This window comes from Aythya ferina (genome assembly GCF_964211825.1).
Source record: "Aythya ferina genome assembly, chromosome: 3".
NCBI lineage: Eukaryota > Metazoa > Chordata > Aves > Anseriformes > Anatidae > Aythya > Aythya ferina.
This window is the reverse complement of record NC_140298.1, coordinates 59,896,899-59,907,310: the sequence shown is the minus strand read 5'-3', so window position 1 is coordinate 59,907,310 and position 10,412 is coordinate 59,896,899. Positions and strand designations below refer to the sequence as shown.

The following is a 10,412-nucleotide window of genomic DNA, read 5'->3' as shown; positions in this document are numbered from 1 at the left end:
AGGTGAGTCAGGACAAGTCCTTAGCAGGGGGTCAGACCTCTGAACAGGTACACATAGCTGTTACAGTGACTTTTGGCAGATTTTTATTTTTTTTTTTTTTTATAGCTAGTGTTGCAACACTAAGATAAAAATTACATCAGTACACATGGCTTTCTCTTGGACAAAAGTATGGCACTTAGGTTACCATTCTATCAGAATAATTTCAGTGTACCTACAAAGAAAGGAAAGAAGGAAGTTTCCATGTTGCTTTTTATTTTTATCATGACTAAGAAAGACCTGAAATGTGAGCTTGGAATGCCTGATATACCTATTTAAGGTAAAATTTGGGACTTGGATAGGTATTCAGCCATATGGACAAACCTCAGGAAGGGCAGATCATTAGTAACAGAGACTTGAGTTTTGAAGTTTGTTCAAAATGTTTTATTAACATTGCTTTTCAAAATACTTTCTGAGATGGTAGAGGCAGGGAGAGGTTTATTTACTGATCTTTCTGCTTACTTGCTAATCAAGTTTCTAGAAACAGAAGTTGGAAGCCTTTCAAATTTCCTTTGTTAATTAACCCTAAACAATTCTTTTGGAGCTAATTAACAGGAAATTCAGGAAAGGACAGATTCTGAGGAAGCCTTTTTTTAATAGAATAGGAAGTAGTAGAATTGATACGTGGCCTACAGCTTAAACGCAAGGAGATAGATTTAACATAGCTACAAAATTTTTATGTTTGTTGCTACTTGACATTTAATTCACCTGCAACACGTGAGTTATAGCAAAAGCCTCAGTCCCAGACTTAGGTTTAAAGCTGTGTAATTCCTTTAGCATGGCTACAGTATCTGTATGAAAGTCACTTCTGTTTATATACATGAATTTAGGAGAATGAAGCCAGAGTCCTCCAGCACACAGGTGTTGTATACAAACAATTTTAGGACGTGCTGCCTTGAAATGCTACAGAGTGGCACAGATCAGCCGAACACCTGCTGTGTGTGTACTCTGCAATGCTCCCCATCCCTCCCAGACATTGCCCCGAATAGCACAGCTTAAACCGGCGCACAACCCCACCCCCAAGAGCTAATCACATCACACCCGGGCTAAGGACTGCGTGCAGCTGATCCCCTTTGGGGAAGCTTAGATTTCACACTCGTTTAATAACATAATGAAAGCGAAACTTCGCTCCCGGTACCAGGGGCACCAGCTCCGTGCCTGGCCGAGGCCGGGGGACTGGTCTCCAGCTCGGGGTCCCACCTGAGCCCTCAGAGGCCCGTAGAGGCTCGGACACGTTACACAGCCGTGCTCCGGGGGCAGCTTAACACCAGGCCCTGCGTGAAATAAATAATCAAACAAAAAGCGTGATGACAGAGAAGCGCTGCCCCCGTCTTTCCCGAGCAGCTTGCTGAAGAGTTGCTAGCGGGACCGGGGCGACCCGGAGGGGCCGCCAGGGAGCGAGGGCCAAACGCGGAGGCCGAGGCCTTCCCTGGCTCGGCCCGAGGACCGCGGGGAGCCGCAGCCCGGCTCGGGGCGAAGCGGGCGGGGGTCCGGGGGTGGGCTCCGGGCGGCTCCGACCCCGCCACCGCCGCCCCTCGCCCCTCGGGGCTGGCCGCGGGCGGGGGTGCGCGGGGCCGGCGGTGACTCAGCGGCGGCGCCCCGCTGCCCCCCGCCTGGCGGCGGCGCCTTGCCGCGGCTCTGCCCCCTCCCTCCCTCTCTCCCTCCTTCTCTCCTCCCTCCCTGCCTGCCGCAGGATCATCCCACCCCGCCGGGCCGTCACCTCGGCAGGAGGAGCCGCCGCCACCGTCGCTTCGCCTCCGCTCCCGCTCCCGCCGCGACCTGCCGGCAGCGCTCCCCCGCCATGCACGGAGCAGGGAAGGCAGCCCAGAGCCGCGACGCCGCCCGGCCCCTGCAGCTCACCATGAAGAGGGGCTACGAGGTGCTCCGCGACCCTCACCTCAACAAGGTAGGGGCAGGGGCGCCGGGCTGACAGACCCCTGCCCTGCCCTGCCCTGCCTTGCCTTGCTCAGCGCTTCCCGCTGCGGCGCCCGGCGGCCTCCCCCCGCCACCTGTCGCCGAGCCGGGCTCTTCCTCCTCTTCCTCGGAGGCTGTGGGGGCCCTGCGGCGGCTCCCCGGGCTCCCCCCGCTTTGTTTTCCCCGAGCAGAGCGGCAGCAGCCCGGGGATGCTGCAGAGGCAAGTTCCCCTGCAGGTGGGCTGCACGTTGCCGCTGCCCTGCCTGGCTTCTCCCGCTGCCCAGCCGCCTCTTCCAGCCCTTATCTCCCCTCCCGGTGTGTGTGGGTGCTGTGTGTTACCCCCGGCAGGTGGAAGAGGCGTTTTGTCACCGTTTTCTTTCCACCTGACGCTGTCAAGTCCAACCCCAGCTCCCCCCTGCCCTGCATCAGTGAGTGCAGTCTGCGCCTGAGGGATGCAGCAGCACAGCGAAACCCCCTTATCGCATCCCTAATTCACTTAGGGCTCGCTCAGCTTGATAAAACTCTGACACAGGAAAACAAAACAGGTGAGTATGGAAGTATTTGCACAGCTCTGACTCAGCTGCCGAGTTCAGATTGTAAAATTCCTTATTGCCTCGACGGGCCCTGGATTTGCTGCCCGGATGAACCATGGGTGAAGTCAAAGGTAGATGATAAACCTCACGTAGCACATGAAACCTCGGTGAAGTCCTTAGTCCCGGCTTTGTTCTTGCACATTATTTTTACTGGTTGGCTTGTGTTTGTGCCCTGACTGGTACTACTGCGTTCAAATGCACGTATAGCCATTTTACTTATTGCCAAGTTGTATGAATTGACAAAAACTGTGTCTAGTTTTACCGGGTAGGTTGACTCATCCATAAAAACTCCATGTATTAGTTAGATGAATAGCGCTTTTATTAGTGTGGGTGTTTGAATACAAATTTTCCTCAGAGGGTGTCTTGTGTTTGTGTGTGTGTGCAGGCCCGAGAAGGTCTCTTGAGGTCAGGTGAAATGAAAACTAACCAAAACGTTAAAATCCCAGAAGGAACGAAGGAGAGGCTGTTTCACTTGGGATTGCTTCTAAGCAATTGCAACATTAATGGAAAATACTGGTTCAGAATAACCAAGGAAAGCCAACCAAAAAAAAAAAATTCTTTTAAGACGTAAAACAGGGCTTACTCTAAAATGTGGTCTGTAAAGAGCAGAGACCGAGTAGGCTCATTGCTACCTGTATCCCTCAAATATCACACATCTTGCCCTTGAACAGCATAGCTGGAGACTAGATGCTGAAGATGAAGGCTCTTGTTTGATTTCTTGGCTTAGGCTTTATTCTTCCCTCCCCCCTCAGCTGTGCTATGGCACATGTGCACTGTACAGCAGAGAAGCCAGGCAAAGTATTTGTTCGTTACCAGCCACATCTACCCAGCTAATGAGTGGTTTTGAGTGGCGTAGGAAAGGTCAGCTGAAATCCCTGGGCTTGCTGTAAGAAAAGTGGGGCTGGTCAAGAATGAGCAAGCAGTTTTGAGACAGCTGATTCGTGGTGAGTATAGATGCTCTATACCCCCCAAGTTACATAATGGCAATAAAATTAAAAAAAAAAAAAAAAAAGCTGAGAACTGCTAACATGGCTGCCTTTTTAATAGTTTGTGATGTGCCTGCAAGCATGGGAGCTGGTACTCCCAGTTCACTTTCTGTTGCCAAGGCTGTTAAACAAGCATCAGATTGTACAGATCTCAATTTTAAGTCGACAAAATATCTCCTTTAACGATTCTAAAGTACAAGAATTGTTTGCAGTACTGAAGAAGTGCCAGAAATTTCTGCTATCTCACGGCTGTAAGAGCTGCAGTTGCTTGGTATCAGCACTTTCTTTTAGATACTGCGCCAGCTCTAATAGTCCTATTTGCATACGCTTGGCAAAAGTAGGCTGTAAGTACCAAATAGTGGTATCTAGCTGCAACCTGTAGAAAAACAAGCCAAGTCGTGTTTTAGGTACTACCTGAATCTTGTCTGATACTTGTAACCTTGTTTCTCTTCCATAAGTAAAATTTAGTTTTTGTAACTTACACTGCAAATTTCTTCAGCCAAGACAATTGGTCTGGCAAGCAGGTGAAGCTCAAATGTGCATACAACATGTGGAAGCTCGTGGTTTGTTTCCTCAAATAATAAAATCCTTGTAAAAAATTTTCCATTCAACCTGTCTGAGAAAAGGAATTTATTTGAGGGCTGTGGGAACGTCAGGGTAAACACCTGAATTTCTCCTTTTCCCTTCTCTCTTTCCTTCTACCTTGACAACATTTCTAGGCAAAAAGAAGCACGCTTACCACTGATGTATGTTGAAGTTCTAGGCAATATAGTTCTAAAATCTTTTATGCTTCACTCTGTATAGTTCACAAATGTATGGACATCATTGAGGAAAAGCTTGATGGAAAAGCTTAATGCCTTTTTTCCCCCCCATTGAGGTATTTTGCCTGCACTTGAAGCCATTGCTTCTTTTACAAGATCACTGAGCAGTTTGCCCTACCTTAGCAGTGGTGTGATGCATCAAAAATCATTGTGGGACAGTGGACCTTAAGACACTGAGTCTAATTACATGAGGACACACGTTCAAGTCTACAAACAATAATCATGATTTAATTTATCATCTGAGGTCCACAGAGTTTAAAACTGTCATTACAGCCTTCTCAGTAATTTTTTTTCCCCCTCTTGCACAACTAAACACATTGTGAGTAGGAATTACAAGGAAAACAAACACAGTTTCACTTCTTTTCATTGAAATAGATTGCATTAGGAACTTTTGGCAGTGAGTCGTACGCTCTTTAAGCTGATGAGTTACAGCAGTGTGAAAGCAATTGGCTCTCTCCTACTGTAAATCTTTTCATTTATACTTTACTCAATGTATGAATGCTATTTTTAAGCCCACAAATCATAAGGACACTTTATGCTAAACTTTCTTTTCATCTTTAATTTCTTACCTTTTAATATTATTTAAACAAGTAAGTTTCCCCTAAGCTGCTTATTTTTAGAATCTTGATGTGAAGGTACGCAAACACGAATTTCAATATCAAGCTTTTCAGATAGCATTTCCCCTAGTTGCCAAGTCTAAATGCTTGCCTAATGGAGAAAGTGTGCCATTGGGGGGGGGGGGGGGGGACAGTGCTTGCTTCTAGGCTGTTTTCATACTCTAGCAGAGCGGTTCACAGAGCAGAATATAAGTGATTCTATTAAATCTTAATTCTGGAGGACTCTGTCCCCTCCCCAGATGCTTTATTTTTACCACCATCCTCTGACTGACCACTGTCACCATTGCTAAGTGTTAACATGCTTGTGAATTATTGCTCCACATTCTGTCTTTCCATTTATTCAAATTGCACTAAAACAGTGGAGAATTTCAGAACAGTCCATCTGATGGGGCTGCTGAACACCTGGGAGTCCCAGATCTCAGTCCCACCTGCAAGGGCAGTGGTGTTTTATCCTTACCACCTCCTGTAAGTAAAGCTTTTAGATCTTAGTGGGTCCTCAGCATATTTTTACTAAGCATTTGTTAATTGTTGATTCAAGTTGGCTGCAAGTCTGTTGACTCGCTACAGAAATTGATATACAACAGCCATTCTGAAACAGACTGAAGGACCATTTATCCCAATATTGTATTTCTGACAGTGTCCAAAATGGACCTCTCAGGAAAAGTGAAAGAATAAATAGAAGAGAATAATTAGTTCAGCTGGAAGGGACCTTCAAAATCATCTAGTCCAACTTACGACAGGAGCTTGTAGTGATGTTTTCTCAGAATAATCAATTTCAGGCTGAGAGAATGAGCAGTTTATGATGGGGTTATTAAGATACGAATGCTTTGTTTTTGCTACCAGATTACACAGACTATATGTACTAATTTATTGAAAATATCATAAACTTTTTTTTTTTAAGTTTAAGTGAAATCATTATCTGAGGTAAACAGAAGCATTTACTTCCTGCTTTTCTTCCACATTTCAGACAGTGGGAGGAGCATGCTTGTGAAATACAGATATATTCTGCTCTGCATTACTTTGCTAAAACCTATTTAGGTTTTGAGAAACTAAAGCACCATGCATCATGTAATTGGTGCAGGTAACATATGAAAGAGGGCTTGTAACTGACATTTGTTGGTGACACTGTAACAGGCCTTAGAAAACCCAGACCTCCCTAAGAAAAATCAAAAGCATTCCAGTGAGGTTTATCTGGCTGTTGGGTGAAGGAGATTAAACGTATAAGAAGCTCCTCTAAATAAATCTATGCCTGAATCAAATACCGAACAGTAGAGTTTTTTTCCTTCCACGGGTAATGTTCATATCTTCACTTAAACCTGTGAGCGCTTTGCCTGGGTTGTGTACAGTGGTCACTGCTCACTTTTTGCCTTAACTGATATTCTGAGAAGAAAACTGATAAATCTTGAGGTAAAAGAAGAAAACACTCTCTAAAATGGCATGTTAGAAGAGTCTGTATTAACTTGCAAAATAGGTTTTTTGGAGATTACTTAATACTAGGATGATTTCATGTTATGTGCTGGTAGGCGTGACCCTGTTTGAGGAATTATTATTATTTTTTTTTCCTCTCTAACTGCTGATCAGTCTCACTGTCCTCTTTTTCTCCTATAATCATTTTTTCCCTTTACACCATTGTAGTTTTTAAAAGTAATGTTTCCTGAGCACCTAGCAGAGCAGTTCTGGTCTGTATAGGGATAAGCACATGCTATTTTTCTGTCTTTGACAAGAGTAAATGATACAGTGGCTGTTCTAGCACAGAAAGCTGGATCAATACGATCTTTGTCTGGAACCTTTCAGAGTGAACTTGTATCGATTCTGCCTTTGTGTTATGCAAGTATTGCACTTTTGATCTTTGACAAGGGTCTGTAAAACAGAAGTTACTGTTCTGTGGGATGGCAACCTGAAATAGGAGGTTCTCCAGGTGGGTATTTAGTTCATACCAGAGCCATTTCCTTTTTAATAGGCATGGCTGTAAGTTGTAGGCTGGCAGAACTGTGATTACCTTGTACACTTGACTTTTGAGTAAAGGTGGGAGCTCAGTGGTAGCCCACCACGAGGTGCCATAGGGTTGGGTGAAGAGGTTAGGACATTACCAATGTATGATTAACACGATTAACCATGATTAACATGCCCTCATTTTTGTTGGTTTTTCACTGCCTTCTCTTGCTGCGGTTAGGAAAAACTAAAAACTGCTGAATTTTGTGGGGTATGAGGGAGCAGTCGTGATGCAGGACCGCTTTTGTATGAGCCCCTTTATTTACAGTATGTGTGGAAGGAGTTTAAAAATGAATTCTGTGCTTTGTTCTACCTCTCTTGCTCTCTTATTTTAAGACAGGTTTGTCCTGCACAAACAACCTTTTATGCATTCAAATACGGGTAACTTCCCATCTCTGCCATTACACCCTGCAGTACTACACTATAATTTTGGGGCAGGGACAGCTTGTGGTGGCTGCCTTACCCGAGTTACAAGGAGATCCTCCCCATCTGAGCAGAACAACTCGGCGTGCGAGAGACAGCCCCTCTGCTGGGACACAGGAAGGGTGGTCTGGGAGTGAGGGATGGTTGAGACCTAGGGGAATTTTTCTTTCTTAAATTCTGAGGGAAAGAAGAAACATAATTTCCTAGGTCACATATTGGTAGGATGTGCTGAGGAAGGAAAACTGAAAACATACCCCATCCTTTCATTCTTTACGCCACTGTTGAAGGAGGATGCTGTGGAGAAGAGCCTTCCATTCTGTTTTGGGCTTTGCAAGGGTGAGCTCTGCATAAGAAGAGTGAGCTGGCTGTGTGATGCCTCCTTCTCTCTCACCCTGTCTTTCCTTCTGCAGCCGAATGGAGCTGCATGGAGGGCTCTTTGAGCAGCTGTAGCAGCCCTGAGGGAGACCAGGCTTACCTGCCAGAGCAAGCTGCCAACCAGGGCCAGAGGTGCAGTTCTTCACGATGAACCTAGAGACTAGAAATACTAAGGCAGAAGCCCTGCTAGCATTTGAAGTGCTTTTTCCCACCATAGCTTCTGCTTTAAAGAGTCTGTGCTAGAAGGTGAGATAGCACAGACAGCTGAGCAGGACAGAGCCTGGCTCTTTTTTGCTGGAGAGTGCTTTTGGGAGGAGAAAGGTCGATAGATGTTACCAAATGAGAGGTAAGGAGTTGGTGAATGTAAGGCAAATGAAATGAAATGAAATGAATGAAAGACAAAGAAGTCTTTGAAAGGTGCGCATGTGTAAGTGTGACATGTGTTATATTAAAAAAAAAAAAAAAAGGAGAAGAGGGGTAGGGTAGCTTTGGGGTAACTCCAGAAAGCTTCATAAAATCTGTTCAAGTACATATACTTTGTCCTAATAGTCAGTTTAGATAATTAGTCAATTCAGTTGATAGATATTTAATACAGCCAAGGCTTTTCACAATGCCCTTTGTAGTACACTTTGCTGGTTTGCACTAGAGTATTTCATTCAAGGGGAAGTAAGGTGCCTACAGTAGACAGAGAACAATCTGTTAATAAGGAAGAAGTCTTTGGGGAAAAGCAGAAAGTATTTCAGTCAGATTATTTTTCCATCATATTCTATTTTATGTGTATACCCTACAGTATTCATTGCTTCCTAGTGTTTTTGCTCCTGACTAAGTAGGTAAGTTGCTGTGGTTAGTATTGTATCCTCTTCTTTCTGTTGGCCTCTGGTTCTTTGCTTGCATTTATGGAAAAGAATGCTGAGGCAGCGTGGTGGGAACAAAGTTCTGTGACTTGAATTAAAAGCAAATAAAATAAATGAGAAGCTTCTATGTAGTAAACTATATAGCAGTAAGCTGCTAGTGACTGAAAGCTGGTATGAGTAGTCACAGAAACACAGAATTGCTTTGCTGTGAAGCTGTTTCAGGCATTAAACATACTTTTTGGTTGTATACTTTTCCTGTAAAGTTTAGTAATTGAAAACAAGCAAACAAATTCAACCTTTTTTCTTTAGACTTCTTGAGTAGAAGCAATCTTGGCATAAGCACCTTACAAACAGGATTTATATATTTAAAACAGGTTAAATGTGGTTTTCTATACTAGGTTTTGATTTAATTGTTGAATGCTTATAATAAGTAGGATAAGAGCTTGCTGAGAAATTGTACTTTTGTCTAGGTAAAATACCTTGAAAAGATTATTTGTGCTTTCTGGAGAAAGCATGTCTCAGGGTATATAAGTACTTATTTTGCATTTTTCACTCTATGTATTAATTTCTGCTGTGTCAGTCATTCATACTGAGCTGTCTCTGAGAAAGGCAGAATTTACAGCTGTGGTAGGCACAAACTTCTCTCCTCCTGCCCTGCTTCCCTCTCTGAGGGGAGAAGGAAGTGAAACGTGTGTGATGGCGATGCTTTTTGTTAACCTGTGACCCCAAGTTAAAAAGCACTTGGTGGTTCAGTACCCATGCATGTGCATTCTTTGCTGTGTTATACCTTTCCCTTTCCTCCTTTGCCTGCTCAGTGGTTCAGAAGTAAGCTGTGCATTTGGTGCATGACTTGTTCGTGGTGGCTGCAGCCCAGGCCTGTAGCAGTTGATTTAATGCTGAAGGTCTCCTTGCTCCTGGTTCTGATACCTAAGTGGCAGGGGCTGTCTGCCGTAGTGCTATGTTACTGATGGTGGTGCAGAACAGAGTATTGGTACCCTTCAAATAGGTCTGTTTTGTAGGATTTTCCAGCTCATTTGAGAACTTTATGGTGGAATAGTTCTTTCGAAGAAGTTTCAAAAGAGGTATTTGCTGGAAAACATGATTCTGAGATTGCATCCACAGTAGCAAGTGGCTTGTGCTCCCTGCAAACCTGAAGAGCTCTTGTAAGGTGTCCTTTGTGCTTCCCTGTCTGAACCAAATGTACGCTGGTCCCAGAGAGGCCTGTGGCTGGAGGAGTAGCATAAAAAGGAGGAAAAGGGGAGAGAACAGAAAGAAGAGCACTGCTGGTTTTGTGTGCCTGTGTGCACAGGATGGTCTCTGCACTGCAACAAATAAATTGTGTTTTGTGTGCGTTTGTGGGAGTTAAACATTTAGCCTGTGCTGAAACCTGTGGGGTTTTCTCTTTTAATTTTGTTAGACTGTAGCGTTGGGCAGGGTTGGGCAGCTTTTAAAGAAAATGAGCAGGCTGGTTGCATTCCCTCTGCTCAGGTGTAGTGTCAGGAAGGAACTGACATCTGGTAAATGTCAGCTGGTGAATAATGGGCATCCATTTGTGTTCATGTATCCGTCCTCGTCACTCAGCACTGAGTTAGATCTGCCCCATTGGGACAAGTACCTGTGAACTTCTGACCCAGAGATGTGCCTACATGCCTGTCAACAAGGCTTGAGTACATGGAGCCAAATATGAAGTGCTGTGTGTATTTTTCATCCTGTGTTTGCAGTGGTGTCATAGTTGTACTGAGACGTCTCAAGCATCAGATATATTGTAAATGGACATAAATTAAGCTGGATCCCTTAACTT

General features: G+C 44.5%; 1 protein-coding gene across 1 annotated transcript in view; it reads left to right on the top strand.

Moving 5' to 3' along the window:
• Window positions 1-1,732: 1,732 nt before the first annotated feature.
• ME1 (malic enzyme 1) overlaps window positions 1,733-10,412 on the top strand; it is a 172,323-nt gene continuing 163,643 nt past the window's right edge. The window contains exon 1 of the mRNA XM_084513837.1: window positions 1,733-1,942. Within this exon, the coding sequence (XP_084369963.1) occupies window positions 1,838-1,942 (105 nt within the window). The 5' untranslated portion in view covers window positions 1,733-1,837. The remainder of the gene's footprint in view (window positions 1,943-10,412) is intronic.